Source organism: Bubalus kerabau, chromosome 10 (assembly GCF_029407905.1).
Source record: "Bubalus kerabau isolate K-KA32 ecotype Philippines breed swamp buffalo chromosome 10, PCC_UOA_SB_1v2, whole genome shotgun sequence".
In the NCBI taxonomy this organism is placed as follows: Eukaryota; Metazoa; Chordata; class Mammalia; order Artiodactyla; family Bovidae; genus Bubalus; species Bubalus kerabau.
In genome coordinates, this window is record NC_073633.1 from 81,131,180 (window position 1) to 81,155,780 (window position 24,601).

Genomic DNA, 24,601 nt, shown 5'->3' on the forward strand with positions numbered 1-24,601 from the left:
CATGGCTGACTCTATGACACTGAGCAAGAATTTGATTTCTCTGGCTTTTTTAATCAATAAAATGGACATAATTCTAGTCCTATTCAACTGCCAAATAAATGAAAACAAGATATGTGAAGAAGCTTTGAGTGGTTAAAATTCCCCAAATGTAAAATAAAATTATTATTAAAATACTTAAATCAAAGTTACTAGGGACATATGCTTATCAGCAGTTAAAGATCCAGTAGTATTTTGCATGGAGACAGTGTTTGGTTGACTTCATGGTTTGATAGGCAGCTTAAGATGGTATCAAAATCAATGGTAAAAACTATTATGTATAAAATAAATAAGCTCCAAGGATATATGTGCAGCATAGAAAATATAGCTATTATTTTATGATAACTTTAAATGGAGTGTAATCCATAAAAATATCCAATCACTCTGTTGTACACTTGAAACTAATGTAATATTGTAAATCAGTTATACTTAAAAAAGAAAGATATGTCCAAGCATATCTAAAGCAGAGACTCACTATTAATTAATACTGGGAGGCACTGGGAGATATGAAATAAAAGCAAAACAAGGTCTCTACCCTTAGACATCAGAGAGGTGGAGAAATATATGCTCCTTCATTCATCCATTCAACATTTACCAAATTTACTGAACATTTAAAATGGGCTAGGCATTTTGGGAGAGATAAAAAGAAGTAAATTCAAAGCAGAAATAGACTACCAGACATAGAAAGCAAACTTATGTTTACTAAAGGGGATAGCAGGGTGGGGAGATAAATTAGGAGTTTGGGATTAACATATACATACCACTATATATAAAATAGATAATCAGCAAGGTCCTACTGTATAGCATGGGCAACTCTACTCAATATCTTGTAATAACCTCAATATCTTATAATAATAGAAAAGAATCTAAAAAATAATATATATATATATTATTATATATATATAAAACTGAATCACCTTGCTGTACACTTCAAAGTAACACAGTATTATAAATTAACTAAACTTCATTTTTTTTAAACAAAGATGAAGTCAATCAGTACCCTGTGCTACTGCACCCAATCTTTCCAGGAAAAGGGACTCTTCCAGAAGCCTTTCTTAATCCTCCTTGTGGCCTCCTCCTCTTGTCTGGGTTCAACACTCTTTTGGCTTTCTGGACTGTTAACCATACTGGACCCTGGCACCAGCTATTTCAACATTACTTCTCCCACAACCGTCTTATTCTGTTTGCACCTTGTCAGCCACCAGCTTTGCCCAGTTCCCACTCTTTTTTTTTTCTCCCAGTTTTACTCCTGGAATGCTGAGAGTGCTGAACTGAGCTTGAGTCAGTTGTTCTTGTAAATAATCACTAGGCTGGATTTCAAGAGGACAGATACAGTCAGCTGAGGAAAGAGCGAAGGGAAAGAAAAAGCAGAGGCCTCAGGACCCTTTTCTACCAGAGTGCTCATACCACTTTCCTCTTCCTGCCCTTCTTCCTTTTGAAATCTGAAGCCAAGGCCTCCTCCTTTTTGTCTCTGGCATTTAGTAAAATAGTCCCATTTTCACAGCAGAAGCAGAATCTGTGCCTTGCCAGTTACTGCCCTGAGGCCCCAGGGACTCCTGGGACACATGAGTGGCAGGAGTTCCCTGCCCGCACATGGGGCTAGCATGTCTTCCCTTTCCATAAATCTAGCAGTCCTCACAGAGGCTTTAGAGGAGGTCCCTGGGGCTCAGACTGTACCTTTTCTGCACGAGACCCATGATAAATATGTAATAAGTAAATGAACAAATCGCCAGCCTGCTTCATTGCTTTCTCCCTCAGAATTAGTTTCATCTTCTTGTCTCTTATAGGTTTTTCTGCCCTTTCATAGACACTAAACTATTTTCTGTTCTGTTGTTTGATGGTTGCCTAAGCCGGGTTTCTGTTCTTACAGAGTATTATTGCCAGGCAAGATCCTGTAAGAGTAGGTAAGTGTGAGATAAGGAGCAGGCACGTTCCAGTCTATGGGACTGCCACTGTTGTTGGCCCTAAACAAGCCTTTGAAGTCCATGATAAGAGGATGTTGCCTCCTTGCAGCATAAAATGATTATGCACAGTATTAAACATTTGCCACATCACCCCTACTATAAACTGTGTCTTATTGCAACACTGATATCTAATACAAACTGGTATACTCTGTGGACTATATTACTTATGAAGTGTGGTCATCTGCTCAATACTTAAGAACTTTAGAGGATACTTTGCCAGTGGCTCATAATAACAAGCCTTTTAATTGTTTATGAAACAATTAAAAACTATTTGGAATATCATAAGGAAGTCGCTATCTTGGCCTCAAAGGTGTAACTATGTTTGAATAATAAATATTTGCAGTTCTTTTCAAAGGAAATCAAAGCATACAAAAGGGAGATCACCTTCAGTCTACACCTAAAAGTCTCCCCTAAATCTTCAAGTAGTCTCCATGGAGTCCTTTCCTGGTTCTCCCTGTTAAAATTCTCTAAAATTCTACCTGTTAAATTAGCTTTGATAACAGGGCCATAGAATAAGGCTTTCATGCTCTTGTTTGTGGTTTTTGTTTGTTTGTTTTTTTAGGAAGCACTGATAATTTTTAATACTAAAAGTCTGGCCAAGTATTTGAAAGCTGTTGAAGAACTGAAAAATAATGTAACTGATGATGTAAAGCTGTCTTTGGAAGAAAAGAGTAGAGACATTTGTGCCAAGTGGGAGGTAAGAACATGCTTGTATGTCTGGGGCTTATGATCCTGATATTGATCCTGATATTAATATATACACATGTAGAGTTTCATAGAAAATAGGGGTAGGCTTTGGTGGTAGACAGACCTGGATTCAGCAGCTAATGAATGAACTTGAGCAAGTTGCTTAGCTCCTAGGAGTTTTATTGATGAATTGGGAAAAACCTCACTGACTTGGCAGGATTGTTGCAAGGCTTTATATAAAGCACCTACCACAGAGATTGTTTTTGCTAAATGGTATTGAGTATTAAATATGTGTGTGAGTATATGAAGAGAGAGAGAAATGTCTATTGTTAAAGGGTTTCTTAAATCACATTTTAAAATAATCTTTTAATTTTAGAACAATTTTAGATTTACAAAATTATTAAAAAGGTAGTAATAATGATACAGAGAATTCCAGTGTATGCATGCCCAGTTTCCCCAGTTATTAATATATTAATATAGTACATTTGTCATAAGGGACTAATAGTACATTATTAACTAAAGTTTATACTTTATTCTTATTTCCACAGATTTCCACCTAATGTCCTTTTTCATCTGTTACGGAATCCCATTCAGGATATACATTGTAGTTACTTGTTATTTCTCAATAGGCTTATATCTCTATATTTTGTATATATTTTCTCCCAGTCTACCTCTTGTCTTTTAATTCTAACCATGTCTTTCACAGCTGAAACACATTTTTAGTTATTAGAAAGAAAAAAAAATGTTTATGAGTTTTAAAACATCCTCCCCAAAGATATATGCATGAATCAGAATTACACATAAATTCATTTCTATCCTTGGTTACCACAAATATTTTAATTTTTTAATGGAAATCTTCTCAATATATCCTGTTTCCATGGTTAATATGTGTCTTTGATTTTTTTTAATAGTCTCTTCATCATGAAATGTCCCTGTATATTCAACAACTAAAAATAAACATTGAAAAAGGAAAACTTAGTGATAGTATTGCAAAACTCGAAAAGCAAATCAATAAAGAAAAGAAGCTAATTCGCAGAGGAAGGACCAAGGGTCTCATCAAAGAACATGAGGTAAAAACCTGTTTTCATTCAAGTTTTGTCATCACTGTGGGGTTTATCCTAAATGCTTTAGTAAGTCCTTGGCTAGGATTAAAACTGCTCTGAAAATTACCTCAGCGCTTTTGGCCCCTGGGGATCATCCCTTCTGCAGTTCAAGCTCTATCTAACCAGAGCCTGCGTGTCTTGTTTTTTAGAGGTGAGAAGAATTCAGCATTGACTTAATTTTTTTTTTTTTTTCATATATCTCAGTGCCCCCTGTCCTCAAGACTCTGGTTACAAGCATGTCACCCTCTGTTGAAGTTCCCGTAGTTACTTTTGTAAGGACTCGGCATCCTCTGAAGCACAGCTTTTGTGAAAGATAGCAGATCAGGGTATAAACCAGCCTGGGCCATCTTATGGTCTGTTTTTGGTACTCATCCTATTTGATTGCTTTCGTATATTTGACAGTCCTGACCCCTCTTTTCATTTAAACTTTCTACTGCTGTGGCTCTCTCAATATCCATCTCTCTTGCATTTTATTATTTTGCGGGAGATCCTTCTTTTTACATGTTCTTAACAAGTTTTCCTTTTTTCTTCTGATATCCCAACGCTTTTGTTCTGGGGTCTCTGTTTTTGGCTAATCTCATGCTTGCTCCAGGTGACTGTATGCACTTTGGTGCTTTAACTGCCCTCTCTGCAAGGAAAAGCCCAGATCCTTATCTCCAGCTGAGTCCTTTCCCCTGAAGTCCAGATTGTGTCTCTGAGTAGTAGATACCACCAGTGTTCTTCAGAGACCTCCACTTCAGCATGTCCAAAACCAGCCAATCTTATCTCAGACTTTTCTTCCTCTAACACATCCTGGTTATGAAAGACATCGCCGTCTCAGAACTCATTCCCCTCTTCCTCTTCCCTCTTCCCTCAGCCTTGGAGTCAGCTGCCAGGTCCCATCCGTTAATCTTCAGAAGAGCTGCTGCGTTTCCTTCCTTTCCATCAGTGTTGCTACTTCCCTTAACCTGGGTTATTTTTTCAGTGCGATGGTGGTGGCATCATTTCCTGGTCCCATCACAAGAGTGACCCATTGAACCCCCCTTACTCTCAGGACATCTCCGAACTCCTCAGAAGTCCATGCAGGCCCTTCACTGTGTGGCCCCAGGACACACCTTCAGTGCCCCTTCTGCCACGCTAGACTCCACGTCCTTTCAGAACATCTGGAGCTTTTCCTGTCTTGGCTGCTCCTTCTGTTAGGCACGACCCCTCTCTCCTTTTCCTTGGAGGACTCCATACATGTTCTTTCAACCTCTAGCCCGGATGGTTCCCTCATGTGAAGGGGTTTTCCTATGACTGCTTAAGGCAGGAGGTGTCCCTTGTCATGCTGTTTGCTCATTATTTTTGTGGTTACTGTGGGGAAGGAACAAGCTTTCCTCGACGTTTTAAGATCGTTGGTTGGATCTGGAAATTGAACCGACAAAGACAGATTAACAGGAGAAAAGCATACATATTTCCTTGAATTTTTTTAATGTGCGTTGGAAACTTCATAAGGGCATGATGACCCAAAGAAGTGACTGGAACAGGAATCTTGTCTACCTTTCAGACAAAGAAATAATACATTTGTGAAGAATTGACAAGACAGAGAAGTTTGGGCTAGGGGTAGTGAAATGGTGAAGAAATAACTAGGAAGAGAAGCATTAGGGTACAAAGTTTCTTGCAGATTCCTTTGGTCCCATCTCTGGGCTGATAAAACTCTGTCTCCAGTAAGAGGAGCTTTATTTCTTGCCTTTAGGCAGAAAAGGAGAAGCCTTTTCTGTTTTAGTTTTTGACCACACTGTGCAGCTGGCCAGAACTTAGTTCTTGAACCAGGGATTGAACCCTGGGCCCCAGTAGTGAAAGCACTGAGTCCTAGCCACTGGACCGCCGGGGAATTCCTCTGCATTTACTGCTGCTGCTGCTTTTTAAAAAAATATTTATTTATTTGTTTGGCTATGTCAGGTCTTAGTTGCAGCATGAGGGATCTCGGTTGTGTATCCAGGATCCTTGCTGCTAATGGACTTGAGTTGTGTCTCATGGGCTCCAGAACTCTAGGGAGTCATAATGAAGAATAATATAGACATATAGTTGGCAGTTGGCCCTAAAGGGATTCGCCACAGCCTAATGATGGAATGAAGGAAACCAGAACATGTCACCCCAACATATGCCTCTCTGACATGAAAGGAAATTTTTTTAATTGAAGCATGGTTACTTCACAGTGTTGTGTTAGTTTCTGCTACGTAGACAAGTGATTCAGTCATATATGTAATTCCCTCTGCATTTACTGCTTCTTTTTAAAAATATATTTATTTACATATTGTATATATTGTTCTTCATTATGATTTATGACATGAAAATTATTTTGAGCTAAAGGCAAGTAAGAAGCAGAAAAGGCACTTCCCTGGTGGTTTAGTGGTTAAGAATCCACCTTCCAATGCAGGGGAAATGGGTTCAGTCCACAGTTGGGGAACTAAGATCCCATGTGAAGTGAAGTAACTAAGCCTGCTCACCCCCACTATTGAAGCCCTAGAGTTCCAGAGCCCGTGAGACACAACTAGAATCCATTCACCACAAGGATCCTGGATACACAATGGAGATCCCTCATGTCGCAACTAAGACCTGACATAGCCAAGTAAATAAATACTTTTTAAAAAAGAAGAGAAAAAACAAGAAGAAGTAAATGCAGAGGGAGTTATATATATATATATATATGTATGTATATATATATGACTGAATCACTTGTCTGTATAGCAGAGACTCACTTAACATTGTAAATTAACCATGCTTCAATTAAAAAAATCTCCTTTTGTGTCAGAGAGGCATATGTTGGGGTGGGGTGACATGTTCTGGTTTCCTTTATTCCATCATTAGGCTGTGGTGAATCCCTTTAGGGCCAACTCTCTCATCTTTGTTTCCAGTGCCCACTCCCACACCAGGCACACTGGAGGGCCTTATAAAAGAATGTGTTGTTAAAGCCACACACATCTGTTTGTTTCTAATCCTCATGGACTAATCATGTAAACTCATCGGAAACACATTTCCCACTTTATTTCCTCAATCAGGCCTGCTTTTCTGAGGAAAGCAACCTGTACCAGCTTGATCATCACATGGATGTCCTGCGGGAGCTGTGTGAGGAGCTGACTTCTCAGAAGAGTCAACAAGAAGTGAGGAGAGCGCTCAAAGATTACGAGCAGAAGATAGAAAGGCTTCGGAAATGTGCTTCTGAGATTCATATGACCCTGCAGCGCACCTTGGGAGGCACATTGAAAAACAAGTTAGTGCCTCATGAGAATAGCTACATATGAGGGAGAAATAAGATAAAGCCTTTTGTGAAGGCACATGACACTGGATATTATTTATTCTCTCTTAGGCTTCATTTTTTTCTCCTGATATCTTAATATGCAAATTTGATTCCTTCCTAGGGGAACCACGGATGCATCTGAGAATGGAGGAGGGAATACCCTCAGCGAGGTGCCATCTGCAAAATCAGACAGTCAGCCATCAGCTGAAAAGGTGTTAAATCTGGATAATGTGTTTTAGAAGTAAACCCAATAAGAAAAAATACCAAGAGTACAATAATCCACTTCTCATTGAGTGTTGGTTTTAATTATCTGATTGTTTCTATCAGCTGAGAATTCTCACTTAAATAATGTAAGGAAGATTGCTTTTCAAAGAATTAGGATACAACAAACCAAAGCCAGGGCAATCATAACTTGATCTTCCCCTGAGGACACAAACAGTTCTTTCCAAAAGTGACCATTTTGAACCATTATGAATACATGCTGCCTATTGCGTTACTTTTGAGAACACAAGAAGGTTAAGCTTAATCTGCACAGATGCTTCAGCATCAGAGATGAACTAGTTCATTTGTCATGTCTTTTTTTTTTGTCATTTGTCTTTTTATCATTATAATGTCTTGCACTTTCTTTGGGAATTGGATTTTCTAAATTATTGAGTTCTAGCTTAGTGGGGATTTGCTGTGAGTCCAGGCTGCCAGTCAGAAGGTGTGGGGCATGAATGAGGTGTACTTGTTTCAGAGGTCTGCTCCTGTTGCTATGCTGTGCTTCTGTCTGCCCTTGACCATGGATGGCTATGTGGTCACAAGCAGAGACAATGCTTAGGGGTTGGGAGAACTCCTCTATCCTGCTTGCATACCAATTAGAAGGTGAGAATCAGCCTGATAAATCTGCTGTGTCCTACAGGAAGACCTGTCTCTGAGCTGAAGTTTGGGGTATAAAGTATCAGTGATATCCATTTGTATCACAAAACTGTTTATTTTTTACAGGCAATTAAGTATATTGAAGATAGTATGTTTACTCTTTTGTGTATTTGCTTAGGCAGTGGAATTGGTTCAGAATTTTAACCTGGAATCCAAGTTGAAGCCTCAACAGGAGGAAAGCATCATGGAGAAATATGAAAAGGGTCACAGTACCTCTACTGACAGTTTACTAGAGAGGTAAACTGTTTTTTAAAAAAAGATTTTTATTTGAAGTATAGTTGATTTGCAATATTGTGTTAGTTTCACGGGTATGGAAAATGATTCAGCTATACATACATACATATATATGTATATATTCTTTTTCAGATTTTTTTCCCTTATAGGTTATTAAAAATATTGGTATAGTTCTCTGTGCTATACAGTAAATCCTTGCTGGTTATCTATTTTATGTACAGTATTGTGTATATGTTAAGGAGAGGCAAACTCTTTTAAACAACTAGAAAATCCAGTAAAAATCTTTTATCAGTGCAGATATGGTATACTTTAATAAGGTTTTCTTTTCCTTTAGTCATAATTTTTGTCTGTAGTCCAGTATCTTAAGCAGAAATTCCCTGGGCTTTCCTCATGGACAATTGACAGTAATTTAAAAAATTTGGGGGTCTAATTTAAAAAATTAAGTAACTTTGCATTTAATTTTTTTCCAGGTATGATACACACAAAGACACTCTTGAACTTTACCTGCAAAACAGCATTGCCAGAATTACTTCTGATTTCTCTAGTGACAAGGAAAGGAGTAGTGTTTGTCTACAGGACAAACTGACAGATCTACAGGTAAATACTGAAAATATAACTAGAGGAGTTTTATCTTTTATTAGAAAATAATGCCACTGTAGGGTTTCCCTGGGGGTCCAGTGGTGAAGAATCTGCATGCCAGTGCAGGGGACATGGGTTCAATCCCTGGTCTGGGAAGATCCTACACGCCATGGGGCAGCTAAGCCTGTGTGCCACAGCTGCTAAAGCCTGTGTGCTTAGAGTCTGTGCTCTACAACCACGAGAGAAGCCACCACAAGAAGAGAGTAGCGCTTTCCCCCCCCCGGAGCCGTGCTGGTTCTGCAGCTCTGTGGCAAGCCGCGGAGTCTGGGTTCTGATCCGCAGGATGGGGTTTGTTAAAGTTGTCAAGAACAAGGCCTACTTCAAGAGATACCAAGTGAAATTCAGAAGAAGGCAAGAGGGCAAAACTGACTACTATGCTCGGAAACGATTGGTAATCCAAGATAAAAATAAGTACAACACACCTAAATACAGAATGATTGTTCGTGTAACGAACAGAGATATCATTTGTCAGATTGCTTATGCCCGTATAGAAGGAGATATGATAGTCTGTGCAGCTTATGCTCACGAACTCCCAAAATATTGTGTGAAGGTTGGCCTGACAAATTATGCTGCGGCATATTGTACTGGCCTGCTGCTGGCCCGCAGGCTTCTTAATAGGTTTGGTATGGACAAAATTTATGAAGGGCAAGTCGAGGTGACTGGAGATGAATACAATGTGGAAAGCATCGATGGTCAACCTGGTGCCTTCACCTGTTACCTGGATGCAGGACTTGCCAGAACTACTACCGGGAATAAAGTTTTTGGGGCCCTACAGGGAGCTGTCGATGGAGGCTTGTCTATCCCTCACAGTACCAAACGGTTCCCTGGTTATGATTCAGAAAGCAAAGAATTCAGTGCTGAGGTACACCGAAAGCACATCATGGGGCAAAACGTTGCAGATTACATGCGCTACCTGATTGAAGAAGATAAAGATGCTTACAAGAAACAATTCTCTCAGTACATAAAGAACAACGTAACTCCAGACATGGAGGAGATGTATAAGAAAGCTCATGCTGCAATACGAGAGAATCCAGTGTATGAGAAGAAGCCTAAGAAAGAAGTTAAAAAGAAGAGGTGGAACCGTCCCAAAATGTCACTTGCCCAGAAGAAAGATCGGGTAGCTCAGAAGAAGGCAAGCTTCCTTAGAGCTCAGGAACGAGCTGCTGAGAGTTAAACCAAACCACAATTTTCTATCAAGATTTTTCAGTAAGACAATAATAAACTTATTGAACAAGCAAAAAAAAAAAAAAAAGAAGAGAGTAGCTTTGGTGCCCACAACTAGAGAAAGCTCACAGGCAGCAATGAAAACCCAGGGCAGCCACAAAGAAATAATACATAAAAATAAATAAATCTTTTAAAAAATCATAAAAAATCTTTATTACAAAAGAAAATAATAGCACCCTAAGTATAGAAAATAAAGACTCCCTAAGTATTACACCACCATTTTTGTTGAGATCCCAGATGCTAGATGTTTCTGAAGAATGTTCTGTCACCCATTTTCAGAAAGACACCCCAACCCAGTGAAGAATTTGGTTCCAGGTCCTAATTTATTGCTTATGCTCTAATTTGATATTTTATCAGATTAGAAGTTTGGATTATGTTTGGAATGGAGATGAAATTGGATGAAACAATATGTTTGAAGTTTATTTCAACCAATACACCTTCTGGTTTGCTCTAAAATTAAGGATATGTGAAAAATCAGCCACTCTGAATTTCTGTTTCAGCCAGCTATCACCTTAACTGAATTGTCACATTATCTGTTTGATGTTGGTCAGTAAGGAAGGGGCAGGTAGTGGAGAGAGTGTTCACAGTACGTGATGGGTGACCTTATGGAGAGCCTTCAGAGGAAGTATTGCATCTGACTCAGGAGCTGCAGAAAAAACAATTTATCTAGCGGTGGGCATACCAATTGTAAGTTCTACAAATAAATATCTTCCTTGGACTTCCCTGGTAGTCCACTGATTGAGAATTTGCCTGCCAATGCAGGGAGCATGGGTTCTGATCCTTGGTCTGAGAGGATTCTACATGCCACGGGGAAGATAAGCCCAAGCGCTGCAACTACTGAGTCCGTGTGCTGTAAATACTACCCCTACTTGCCTTAGAGCCCACGCTCTGCAACAAGAGAAGCCGCTGCAGAGAGAAACCCATGCAATGCAACTACAGAGTAACCCCCCACTTGCTGCAACTAGAGAAAGCCTATGCACAGCAGTGAAGACCCAGTACAACCAAAAATTAATTAATTAATTTTAAAAGTCTGTTTCTTATTTAGAAGATAATCAGCATTACTGTGCAGCACCCTTGTATGCTTGGAGGTACATTAGAGTGAACTTTTAGAGAAGGCATATCCAGTGGAGAAAAGGCCATGGGTGCTTCCTTCAATGCCTCTAATATTTTCCAGTTATCTTCCTTTTAAGATGCCAGTTCCTGAGTCACATTCTACCAAATGGCTCCTTTCTACTTTCCATCTGAACATGCAAAATTCATGTGTGAAAATCTCTGTTGTTCAAGTGATGAATTTAGTATGTTTTCATCACAATTAAGAAATCGCCTTTGAGACCTTACTCCTATGACTGAATAATAAGTTGATTAGAAAAACTGTACTAAATCCTTGGGGAAAGTGAAGGACAAATGATGCTGATGAACACTCAGATTTTATAGCAGTGCCTTCTTTTTTAAAAAATAGAACCAAGAGAAAGATTTGGAATAGTATAGAATTTTAGTACTCTTGCCTGGAAAATCCCATGGATGGAGGAGCCTGGTAGGCTGCAGCCCATGGGGTCGCTAAGAGTCGGACACGATTGAGCGACTTCCCTTTCACTTTTCACTTTCATGCATTGGAGAAGGAAATGGCAACCCACTCCAGTGTTCTTGCCTGCAGAATCCCAGGGACGGGGGAGCCTGGTGGGCTGCCGTCTATGGGGTCGCACAAAGTCGGACACGACTGAAGCGACTTAGCAGTAGCAGTTAGATGTTTGATAATAAATCATAAATTAATTTTATTCACTTCTCATTTGACAGAAATGATTCTGTTTTGCTGCAGTTTTAGTTTAAGGAGAAAAATGATTATCTAGATAAAACTAGAATAGCTAATAGAATATCTGTCCTTCCTTCTCTGTGTGTCTTTCTGAGTTGTATTCTGTGTATCTCACTTCAGGAAGGGGATTTGGATTCTTTGAAAGTCATGTTGCTGATTCCCTTGACTTCTTTCAGTGGATCCTCTGAGAGCACATTAATGTAATTGTTCTCCGAAGGACAGTTTACTTGTAGATGGTTGGAAGATATCTTTTCAAAGGTATCTTCACGTGAAACTTGAAGATGTGAAACTTGCCTGTGCCCACAGTTGTGAATGTTTCATTTTGTAATATTGTGCCTATTAACCCATTCATTAATCAATTATGTATTCCACACAGGTCTTAAAAAATGAAACTGATGCTTGCTGGAAAGAGTTTGAAATCACTTCATTGAAGTTAGAAGAGCTTGAGAGTGACATTAAGAAGCCTCTTATAGTTAAGGCAAGAGACAAATTAAAGGAGAAAGAAAGAGAGCTTCAGATGACTCTTAAGTCCAGGTATCATTCTGGGATCTATTAACCATTCGTTTACTAAATTTGCTGAATTTGTTAATGCTGTTTTAAGCAAGGTTAGTATTATATTATATTTTGGAGAAGGAAATGGCAACCCACTCCATTGTTCTTGCCTGGAGAATCCCAGGGACGGGGGAGCCTGGCGGGCCGCCGTCTATGGGGTGGCACAGCGTCGGACACGACTGACGCGACTCAGCAGCAGCAGTTAGCAGTGTTATATTTACAAAGTGTGTTAATTAGCAGCAGTTAGCAGTGTTATGTTTACAAAGTGTGTTAATTGTCTCAGCAGCCATAAGAGAAGCTGATGAGGAAACTGCTACTGAAGGAGGTTAAATCTTAAAACCAAGTCACACGAGCCAGAAACTTAAGTGGAACTTAAGTTTTGTTGAGTTCTAAAGGCTGAGCTTCCCACTGTCTCCCCTTGAGGCTGAATTTGGGCACATCACGTGACTTCTGGGCCTTGATTTCCTCATTTCTAGAATGAGAGTGCTATTGTTTTTTCTTTACATATTCCAGCACATCTACCCATTTGACATCAGATGAAACTGAGGCTCGGAATCTACATTCTACTTATTCAGATTCACAAATTTCAAATTATTACTTAGCTTAGTCTTTGAAGGCTATTATATTCTCACTAGTCAAATAATTAGTATTCATATGAGTTTCTTTGTCACCAAGGCAAGGTTCAGTTACATCCAAGTATTTTATATGTCAAAAGGGAGGGAAAAGCTTAGTCTGTTTTACACCAGTTTTCCATCTAGTGCAGTATCAGTTAAATTATCAAAAATACTTGGATATAGCAAATAGCTCATTTGCCATTGTGGATCACTGGGTTTGACTTTTAATGGGGTGATCTATGCATATGATTGTATGTATTTTCATCAAATAATTGCTTTCTGTTCTTGGTTAATAATGGCATCGATATGTTTTATAGGATAACTTTCTGCTGTGTTTTCCCCTAATGTCTGGCTTATTTTTCACCCAGAATGGAGTCTTTAGAGACTGTACTGCAGATGGTGTTACCCGTGGAGAAGGAGTCACTGCTTCTCTGCAACACAGACCTGCTCCTCTGTGAAATGGCCATTCAGGAATTTCATCTCACTGATGCTGATGACGTTTATCAAAACCTGAGGGTAAATATAAATTCTCACAGTATTTTTATGGAATTATCAGTTCTTCAGAGACTTATATATCTTTATGGATTTTTATTAAACATTAGTAGTATTTCTTTAGAATATAAACCATGACAGAAAAACCTTCAATAATATAGACTTGTTATTTATTTCTCAACTCTTTAATTCCTCAACCAGTTCAGAAGTAGTTACCTTGGAGTAAATAATAATGTATTTTCTTTGAATTAAAAATGAACGCTTGCTGAGAGTTTGGGGGAGAATGGATACAGGTATGTGTATGGCTGAGTCCCTTCACTGTTCAGCTGAAACTATCACAGCATTATTAATCGGCTATATCCCAATACCAAATAAAAAGTTTTCAAATAAATGAAGGCTTGGTAATGAATGCCTTCTCCAGTGACTGAAATCCTAAATATCTGTATAGACTCATATGCTTAAATTATCATATTCTGTAGTTTACTTATTCCCTATCTCATCTTAAATTGAATATATTTGTTTTATTTTTCAAATTATAAACAGGTATCTCAGCAGATCAATCTGTAATTATTTTCATCGCATCAATAATTTGATATACCTCTTTTCTTTTGGAGACCAAAACATCAGAAAGGCTATCAGATAAGAAAACACCTGGGTCATTGGATCATTTGTAATTAAAATGTTCCTTCTGTCAAAACTGTCAACCTTGGTTAAATTGAGAAGCAGTTTTCTAGATCAAATCTAGTGACATAATTCTGGGTTAGTTTCTGTTATACAGTCTGTCTTTCTTCTACCTCAGTCTTTCAGCTTTTCTTATTACTTTTATTTTAGAATATCCAAGATTCCATAGTAAAACAGATTGAAACATGTAAGAGTTTGGGACAGTCAGGCAACTTTGCATTAAAGGAATTGCACCCTCTTGACCTGCATGCAGCACAGAATATTATTCTGAAACACAGAACACAACTGGAAGAGATGAACCACAGAGTACAGAAGAGTAAAGATGCTCTCGAAGCTCTGGAAGGTTTTTTGGCTTCTCTGAGAGCAGATGAACTCTTTAGTGAGCTTCTTACAGACCATTCAGCCTCAGATTCACAGGGTGTACCAGTAAATACTTTGACGGTGGAAAATAAAGAGAGGGAAATTCATCAGAAGAGAGACAAGGCCAGACATTTGGATGAGCATTTGAAGATGCTTGGTATAAGCATTAAAGACAGTGAACATGGTGAAAACACCTCCTGTGAAAAACTTCTGGATGCTTTGTCCAAAAACTTATCTGAGACACGTTCTGGTGGGCAGGAGGAAGTCACTGAAGAAGACAAATTACTAGGGGCTTGTGTTTCTAAGAATGATGAACTCCTGAAAAATATTCAAGATGTGCACAATCAAATCAGTAAAATTGGCTTGAAGGATCCAACTGTTCCAGCAATAAAACAAAGGTAGGTATTTTTATCCATCTCCATGCAAGATGACATTTTTCTGTTGTTCCCCCGCCCCCCCAAGTATCCATTAGGTGAAATAAATGCTTCCTATGTCTTTCAACTACTGTTCCATCCTCCTCTATTCAGGGTTCAGGGTTCTTTTTTGTAGACTTTTCAGACAAACTTCGTTTTTGTTGATATTATGCCTTTACAAAGTGTTATATAATTTTTTTCTTTTTTTTTTTCAATTTAATAGGGAAATAATTTTTTTCTTTATAAAGTTTTCATTCTTCTGGACAAAGGAAGATTGAAATAAGATATGTATAAGATCCATGAGTTGCTGAAAAGTCTCTTGACTGCTGTGTATTTATTATGGAGTTGTCTTGATAGGGTGAAGTCCTGGGAAACTACACACATTTGATGATAGACAAGTGGAAGATGCACAGGCCACCTTGGCCTGACTTCTTCATTGCTTGGGGACTGAGTGGGAATGCAAGGGACTGAGTTTAATAGGTAAACTAAAGTTAGTGTTGAATTTGGAGAGTCTCCAAAGTCAGCTCAGTTGGCAGCTGCTGTGAGTGCTGCTGCTCTAATTCTGGCATTCAGATCCTGAAAATGAAAATGTTAGCAAAAGCTAGCAAAAGAGTTACTTCGGTGGAGCTCCCCTCCCCCTTCTAAACCTCTCCCTTTTCCTGGCTTTTCTTCTGTCCACCTCTAATCCCTCAGGCTCAGTGCTCTCCCAGGGCTCTTTAGCTGATTAAGTTCTTCCCTCTGAAATCTCCCTGAGCTCTCATCTCAATGAGACATCTGTTTCTGCAGTGCTCCAATTCTTAAGAAGGCATGGAACTGATTTAGTTATTGATTGTTAATGCATTTATAGATTTATAAATAAATTAGTAATAAATATTAAATTATAAGTGAAAACTACATGTTGATAGATGGTAAGTTGCTTTAATTTTTAATTGAGTTATCAATAGAACAAGCCAGGCACTGTTTTAGGTCCTGAGGTTATAGCAGTTAACAAAACAGACAAAAATTCTTGCCCTTTGTAGAGCTTTTAGAGTGGAAAGAAGAAGATATACAGTATGTGCACTGGTGATAAAGGCTATGGGGAAAAGTTAAGCAGAGAAGGAGGAGGTGGTTGCCATTCAAAAGTGGTCATTAGGCACAGTTTTACAGAGAAGGCTTTCACCATCTCTCAGAGCTTGCTCAAACTCATGCCATCGAATTGGTGATGCTGTCCAACCATCTCATCCTTTGTTGTCCCCTTCTCCTCCTACCTTCAATCTTTAGCAGCATCAGTCAGCTTTTCACATCAGGTGGCCAAAGTATTGGAACTTCAACTTCAGCATCGGTGCTTCCAGTGTATATTCAAGATTGATTTCCTTTAGAATTGACTGGTTTGACCTCCTTGCAATTCAAAGGACTCTCAAGAGTCTTCTCCAAACCACACTTCAAAAGCATCAATTCTCTGGTGCTCAGCTTTCTTTATGTCCAACTCTCACATCCATATGTGACTACTGGGAAAACCATAGCTTTGGCTATATGGACCTTTGTCAGCAAAGTAATGTCTCTAGGATTGCATATGCATGTCGCAAAGTAATCCTGTCTATGTTTGTCATAGCTTTTCTTCCAAGGAGCAGGTGTCTTTTAATTTCATGGCTGCAGTCACTATTTGTGATGATTTTGGAGGGAAGTCAAGAGAATCCTGGAGGTCAAGTGAAAATTCCTTTCAATGAGGAGAAGCAATTAGCTGTGTCATATGTTGCCTACTGTTGAAGGAAGGAGATGATGGAGATTGGGACATGGGATTAGCAATGTGAAAGTTCCTGGGTAGCTTGACAAGCAGTCTTGGAGGAGTGAGCGCCTTATTGGAGTGGATTCAGTAGAGAATTGGAAGAGAGGAAGTAGAGACAGAGAGTATCTGATAAAAGCAATTTAGACCTAAGCAAATGGAGTTAGCCCTGCCAGGGTTAATTTGTACGTTAAAACCCTTAGTTCAAATGACTCTGTTTTGGGGGGCTTTTCATACACATTTGCATTCCCCTTTCTTTTTACCCGCTTGTGCCCTGCCTGAGGGGTTTGCAGTGTTATGCCATCTGTCTCTTTTCCTCTCTCCATATCATCCTTTCTATCCCACCCATGCACACATATTATTTCTTTTTTCTCACATGCATATACATACCCTTTATAAGTGTATTCATCACTGAGAAATGTTACTGCTCATGGTTTTGTATGTCTGTTCTATTTAAAACACAAACTAGTTCTGGAAATGCAGAACCTCCTGAACTCTGTCATAGGAATCTGTGATCTTGGCATAAATCTCATGAGGGCAAATTAAAGTTAGTGTGCTCCACGAATTACCCATATTTGTATTGAATCAAAATTGGCCAATATTGATACTTGGCAATTAAACTTTTCTCTCTCATGTTCAAGGAGAAAATCATTAATCAGACTGGATAAGGACCTAGAGGAATATGAAGAAGAGAAGAAACACTTGCAAGAAATGGTGAATTCTCTTCCACAATTCAAAGATGACAGAGACAAAGCCCTGAGTCAAAGGTGCCAGGACACAGCAGTCTTGTGGGAGAATGCAAAAACTTTGGTCACAGAATGGTAAGGAAAAAACATTCCTCCACCAGCTAAAATTTTAAAATAGAGAATAATAATAATAAAAAAAAACAAACCCCTCCCAAATCTGAAAAATTGTCTGTGGCACAGTTAACTTCTTGGAATTTGTATGTTAATAACACAGTCCCTTGGGTCTCAAGGAGAGGCCAACTTAAGAGTTTCACACTAAGCTCACTAGGCCAATGTCTGGGGCAAGACCTGGAATCCTAGGTTATAGGCAAATGAATTTAAAAGGTTATCTAAGAGACAGGACAAATATATATAATGTATTTATAATCACTATTGCCCCATTTGTATTAGTTTTCTGTTGCTTCTGTAATAAATGACCACAAATGCAGTGGCTTAAAGGCAACATAAACTTATCGTACAGTCTGGGGGTTGGAAGACCTAAAATCAAGCTGCGTTCCTTGCTGGAATCTCTGGGAGAGAATCCACTTCCTTGCCTATTCCCTTTTCTGGAGGCCGCCTGTTATCTTCCTTGGCTTGTGTCCCCTTCCATCTTTAAGGCCAGCAGAGTAGCATCTTCACATCTCAATCTCTGTCTTTCTTTCATCTCTGCTTTTGTTATCACATCTTCTGACTCTGACCCTCCTGTCTCCTCCTTATAAGGGCCTTGTCATTATGCTGCACCCATTCAGATAATCCAGGAAAATGTCCCTATTTTAAGTTCCTTAATTTAGTCACATCTGCAGAGTTCCTTTTGCTATGTATATAAGGTGTTTGCAGGATCCAGGGATGAGGACATGGATGTCTTTGGGAGTTGGGGGCATTATTCTACCACACCTCTACTTGATTGACAGGTGTTGTCAATTACCATCTTTCCTACAGAGCCTGGACAAGGCTCAGAGTTTTCTTAATTTTGTAGCAGTCAGTACTCACCAATCCTGGTTGGCAGTGCAGCTCGACAGTCTTCATCCTTATCTTCTCCCTTTACTTTCTGCCTGAGGGTGGGAGTGGCTGGGAGGGCTGACCATTCCAGGGACCATACCACTCAAGCCAAGGGTTCCAGTTGGGTTAGGAGGTGGGAGGGACTAGTAGGAGATTCGTGAGCAAGAAGAGAGAGAAGACAAGGTGGTCTTAACCCTGCCCTTTTCAGCAGAGGTTCTGACCGCTCTTGTCGGCTCCCTCTTTGGCTCAGGGCACTTTCCTTCTCTCCTCTGGAGGCCAGGTGGCACATCTGTTATTGGAAAGGTTAGTCTCCAGGTGCCTCAGCTCCCTTGTGGTTTCCCTTAACTCTACCCTCAGTGGTCCTTCCACCACAGAACTCCATCTGAGTATACCTTCTGCTTCCTGCTGGAACCTGAGTATATGGTATTCAAGGTGAAGCCCGTCTGTGGTGTTTGATCTAGTCCACTCTTGGATTTTACAGAGGAAAGAAGTGAGGTCCACAGAGCCTGAAGTAACTTACGTAAGGTCACATGACTAATTTTACCCAGCCATGAATAGAAACCAGCTGTCTTTTAACTGCCGCATCATCTATTCTACTTGTTTTTTTTTTTTAATGGCTAAAATCTATAATGAGTTGAAATAGACATAATTGAATTGTATTGAATTAACATTGAAACAATATCCAAAAATAATGCTAAAGAGGCTCATTTTCCAAGATATTTTTTAGTTAATGATGAAATCGAGGTGCTGATTCCTTAAGGTTATGAATCCTGTGTTTCTGTCTAGAGCTTACATCTGGTAACTTTTTAATATTGACCTGGTGAAAATAGTAATCCAGTCCTTATTTAGGCCATCCATTTGTCAAATAATTACATATACCATCATTCATGGGTTAAATTGTAAAACAATATTATAAACCATGTCTAGAGGGAAAATCCTTCTATAATTTATTAGGTTATTTTTATAGCATACTACAAAGAGAAAGAATGGTTTTGTAACTTTCAGAAATATAGCTGTGTTATTTTTTTCATAGCCTTGACCAATGTGAAAGAGTTTTGGAGCTCTTAAAACAGTACCAGAATTTTAAAAGTGTCCTGACAACATTGATTCAAAAAGAAGAGAACGTCCTCTCCGTCCAGGCTTCCTACATGGGAAAGGAGAACTTGAAGAAAAGGATAGCAGAGGTGAGTCCAGATTCCAAAGGAAACTTTACATAGTGGCCTCGATTGCAAGCCTGACAATAGACAGAAGGTTATCAGTGGAATCATTCTCAAAATGTAGTTTAGAAGTAGTGATTAGTGACTCTGTTTTACCAGGTATACAAGAATTTATTGAGTTTATCCCCGGGGCTCGAAAAAAAGTTGGTCCCCATGTTAATACTGGGTTGCATCTGTTTGGGTTTTGATATTGGTGGTATGGCTCTCTTGGAGTCTGGGCTTGCCTTTGCTGAAAGGTTGGAACAGTCTATGCACTGACTTTCCACCTAAGAAGAACCTGACTTCACCACAGACTTAAGAGAAAGAGGGTACTAGGAAAATCCCTAAAATCGGTTGTTAGTGGATAAAGAAAAAATTATCTTTTTATTTCTTCACTTTCTGTAAAGATGTGTGAGCTTATCTCCAAGTTGCTCCATCTGTGTTCATAGCCTTGCCAATCACAGCTTTATAGTCTAAGAAGAATTATACTTTTGGACACTAGATGTCATTATTTTCTATGATTTTATGTGGTTATCAACCAGAGTGGCAGAAGAATGGAATACTTAGAAAAGAATATGTTACACTGTATTCTTATACACCAGAAAATTACACCTCCTCTTGGTTTTCTGAGTACTCTATACTAAAGTGCAGTCAGAGGCATGTGTGAAATATCATCTACTTGATATACCTGGCTGTTAGAAGGCAATTGTATTAAACTTTCCAATGACTGAGAGCAACATGAATAAAGCTTATATACAGACATACTTCGTTTTATTAGACTTTGCTTTATTGTGTCTTTTACAAATTTGAAGTTTGTGGCAACCCTTTGTGGAGCAAGTCTATCGATACCATTTTTCCAACAGCATTTTCTCTTTGTGTCCCTGGGTCACATTTTGGTAATTCTTGCAGTATTTCAAACCCTTCACCAGCAAAGGTTATGGCTTGCTAAAGATTCAGAGAATGGTCAGAGTTTTTTTTAGAAGTGAAGTATTTTTAAATTAAGGTATGTACATTGTTTAAGACATAATGCTATTGTACACTTCATGGACTGCCGTGTAATATAAACAAAATTTTTAAATGTATCTGGAAACTAAAATATTCACGTGACTTGTGTTATTGCAATACTTCCCTTACTTCCATGGTCTGGACCCAAACCTGCAATGTCTCTGAGGTATGCCTGTTGACCAGATCCTTACGGACAATTTAGTCTTTGCCTAAAATACGTCCCAGTTCATACAGCTACTTTTCTACTCCGCCCCTAGCACCCATTTTCCAGCCTGCGCTCTTGTTTCAGGATCCAGGTCTCTGCCTTAGATACTCACAGATCCGGAGCCCCTGCCTTTTAAACTGACCAGAGAGCAAATCCCTCTTGACTTGCAGCTACTCTTGGTTTGTGCCAGGCCCATTGTAATGGTGTAACCTTGCCCCCACACAACGCCCGGCTTGGCTGGACAGGTTACCAACTTTCTCTGTAAACAAAGAAATAAAGTAAGGATAGAGGTTAAATAACTTTCCAAAGATTATATGGCTAATAAGTGATAGAATTATTATTTAAGCTTAGCCTGTCTGACTACAAAGTTGTGTTTCAAACATAATATTGTCTTACCTGAAGACATATTTGAAATGTGAATTGTAGAAGTAAAAAATGGCTAGCTTTGTACCTCTTTCTCAAGTGTAAAGATTTACTCACAAGAATATCTTGAAATTAATGAAACAACTGATTATATTTAAGAAATGTATAAATGTCCAGGTTTCTACTATTAGATTGAGAATCTTATATCTAGTGTGGTATCTTTGTATATTTGGTGAAATAATATATCATTTTGTATGGGAGATATAGAAGTACACTTGTGTTTAATCATTTTCTCTAATGCTTTTTTTTTTAAACCTGTCTGGAAAAAGCAAATTGTGGTACCAGTTGTTAATGTAACTCTCTGTTAATTTTGTGATGACTTAGGTATGGTCTTGAGAAACAATTGACTTCTGGCAAATGTATTTTCATGATACTTTGCACCAGTGGCTGAAATATGATACCACTGAGAACTTTTGTCCTTAAGAACCATAGAAACCTGGATGTTTATCTAGGGTATGGTGCTGAATTTCCACTCTCTTTAATGAAAGGCAGATGTGCAAAAGTAAGACTAGAAGGCTAGAATGTCGGGGGACTATTAAAGTCTGGGAAATGTCAGGGGGTATCTGGTTTCCTTTATTTACTCCTTCCATTCATTATAGAACAAAACCTGCAGCTCCTGTCAATGCTAGAGGTGTCCTCTCCTGCCCTTGCCTTTCTCCTTACCCACCAGTAGCTTGCGTCAGTGCAACAACAAAGCTCTTTGAATGTAACAAAGAACAGGATACATACATATATATGTGCTGCTGCTGCTAAGTCGCTTCAGTGGTGTCCGACTCTGTGCGACCCCACAGAGGGCAGCCCACCGGGCTCCCCTGTCCCTGGGACTCTCCAGGCAAGAACACTGGAGTGGGTTGCCATTTCCTTCTCCAGTGCATGAAAGTGAAAAGTGAAAGTGAAGTCACTCAGTCGTGTCCAACTCTTCGCGACCCCATGGACTGTAGCCTACCAGGCTCCTCTGTCCATGGGAGTTTCCAGGCAAGAGTACTGGAGTGGGGTGCCATATATATGGGGCTTCCCTGGTGGCTCAGACGGTAAAGCGTCTGCCTGCAATGCGGGAGGCCCGGGTTCGATCCTGGGTTGGGAAGATCCCCTGGAGAAGGAAATGGCAATCCACTCCAGCACTCTTGCCTGGAAAATCCCATGGACGGAGGAGCCTGATAGGCTACAGTCCACGGGGTCACAAAGAGTTGGACACGACTGAGCGACTTCACTCACTCACTCACTCACTCACTCATATATATATATATATTTCCATTTAATTGAACAAGTGTCCTGAATGGGTAGAAAAAAATACCAGAGTCTAAGTCTCTGCTCTGCCAAAGTATTAGTCAACTTCAGGTCAGGAGACAGAGACTACCCAGTTTTTTTTTTTTAAACATTTAAGTAAATTTCATTTTTTAAATTGAACTTTTAATTTGAGATAAGTATAGATTCACATACAGTTATAAGACATACTACAGAGAGATCCTGTGTACCCCTTACTCAGTTCCCTCTGTGGTAATGTCTGGTATAACTATAGTACAATATTGTAGTCAGGTTGCAGACAATGATGCAACCAAGAGAAAGAACACTTCCATCACCACATGATACCTGGTGTGTTCATCTTATAGCCCTACCATTTCCCTCTTGCTCCCACCTCCTCACAACCACTAATATGTCCTTCATTTCTGTAATTTTGTCATTGCAAAAAGTGCTATATAAGTGAAATCATACAGTGTATAACCTTTGAGTGAAAGTTGCTCAGTCATGTCCGACTCTGCAACCCCATGGACTATATAGTCCATGGCATTCTCCAGGCCAGAATACTGGAGTGGATAGCCTTTCTCTTCTCCAGGGTATCTTCCCAACCCAGGGATTGAACCCAGGTCTCCCACATTATAGGCAAATTCTTTACCAGGTGAGCCTCAAGGGAAGCCCAAGAATACTGGAGTGGGTCAAAGTGAAAGTGAAGTCGCTCAGTCGTGTCCGACTCTTTGCGACCCTGTGGACTGTACCAGGCTCCTCTGTCCGTGGGATTCTCCAGGCAAGGATACTGCAGTGGGTAGCCTTTTCCTTCTCCAGGGGATCTTCCTGACCCAGGGATCAAACCCAGGTCTCCTGCATTGCCAGCGGATTCTTGACCAGCTGAGCCACAAGGGAAGCCTAAAGCATAACCTTTAGGGATTGGTTATTTTCATTCAGCATAATTTTCTGGAGATTCATTCAAGCTCTTCCATGCATTGACAGTTTGTTCTCTTTTTTTTTGCTGGGTAGGATTCCATGGTATGAATATACCACAGATGGTTTAATGGTCTCCTGGACATCTGGATTGTTTCTAGTTTGGGGCTGTTATAAATAAAGCTGCTATAAATATTGGTATAGGGTGTGTGTGTGTGTGTTGTCTTTTTATTTGTCAGGGATAAATGCCCTGGAGTACAGTTGCTAGTTTGTATGTTAATTTTTCAAACTGTTTTCCAGAGTGGCTGTTCCCACCAGCAATGTATGAGGGATCCAGTTTCTGCACGTCTTTACCAGCATTAGATGTCTTTTTGTTTTTGTCATTCTGATACACATGTAGTGGTATCGCTCTGTGGTTTTCATTGGCATTTTCCTAATTGCTAGTGGTATCGATCAGCTTTTCTTGTGCTTATTTGCCATCTGAATGTCATCTTTGCAGAAATCTCTTTTCATACTTTTTGCTCATTTTCTAATTAGGTTGTTGTTTTTTTTTTACTGTCAAGTTTTGATATATATATATATACACACACACACACACACACACGCACGCATTCTACACACTGGTCATTTGTCAGATATATGATTTGCAAATATTTTCTCCCAGACTGTAGCTTGCCTTTTCATCTCCCTAACAGGGTCTTTGCAAAGAAAAGATTAAAATTTTGGTAAAGGTTGGTTTATCGGTTTTTCCTTTCATAGATTGTACTTTTGGTGTCAAAGTCTCAGAATTGTTTGCCTGGCACAAGATCCCGAAGATTTTCTCTTATTTCTTTTTCTAAAAGTTTTATGGTGTTATGATTGACATTTAAGTTCATCACCCATTTTGAATCAGTTTTTGTATAAGGTATGAAATTTGGATCAAGGTTGCTGTTTTTGTTTGTAAATGTCCAGTTGCTCCAGCACCATATGTTGAAAAGATTCCCATTTCTCCCTTAAATTGCTTTTTCATCTTAGTGAGAAATCAGTTATTTGTTGGATTCACTTTGATCTATTGATCTGTGTGTCTGTCCCTCTGCCAATTGATATAATCTTTATTACTGTACCTACATGATAAGTTTTAAAATCAAGTAAACTTCCCACTTT

General features: G+C 39.2%; 2 protein-coding genes across 10 annotated transcripts in view; both read left to right on the plus strand.

Annotated features, from left to right (window-relative positions):
• Positions 1–24,601, plus strand: part of SYNE2 (spectrin repeat containing nuclear envelope protein 2) — a 327,458-nt gene that overhangs the window by 116,953 nt on the left and 185,904 nt on the right. For 8 of the 9 annotated variants that reach the window (XM_055538301.1, XM_055538305.1, XM_055538307.1 and 5 more), the window contains exons 22-32: positions 2,563–2,697; positions 3,599–3,757; positions 6,811–7,022; positions 7,171–7,261; positions 8,086–8,204; positions 8,672–8,798; positions 12,251–12,408; positions 13,409–13,556; positions 14,364–14,971; positions 17,390–17,569; positions 19,506–19,656. In XM_055538301.1, the coding sequence (XP_055394276.1) occupies positions 2,563–2,697; positions 3,599–3,757; positions 6,811–7,022; positions 7,171–7,261; positions 8,086–8,204; positions 8,672–8,798; positions 12,251–12,408; positions 13,409–13,556; positions 14,364–14,971; positions 17,390–17,569; positions 19,506–19,656 (2,088 nt within the window). Of the gene's footprint in view, positions 1–2,562; positions 2,698–3,598; positions 3,758–6,810; positions 7,023–7,170; positions 7,262–8,085; positions 8,205–8,671; positions 8,799–12,250; positions 12,409–13,408; positions 13,557–14,363; positions 14,972–17,389; positions 17,570–18,454; positions 18,776–19,505; positions 19,657–24,601 lie in introns of those variants that run through there. The other variant, XM_055538309.1, reaches the window with a different exon arrangement.
• On the plus strand, positions 8,935–10,095 carry LOC129621651 (60S ribosomal protein L5-like). The gene has a single exon (XM_055538321.1). The coding sequence runs from the start codon at positions 8,950–8,952 to the stop codon at positions 10,012–10,014; it is 1,065 nt and encodes a 354-aa protein (XP_055394296.1). The 5' UTR covers positions 8,935–8,949; the 3' UTR covers positions 10,015–10,095.

Coding starts and splice junctions, on each gene's coding strand:
- LOC129621651 (XM_055538321.1), top strand. CDS start 8,950: ATGGGGCAGCTAAGCCTGTGTGCCACAGCTGCTAAAGCCTGTGTGCTT.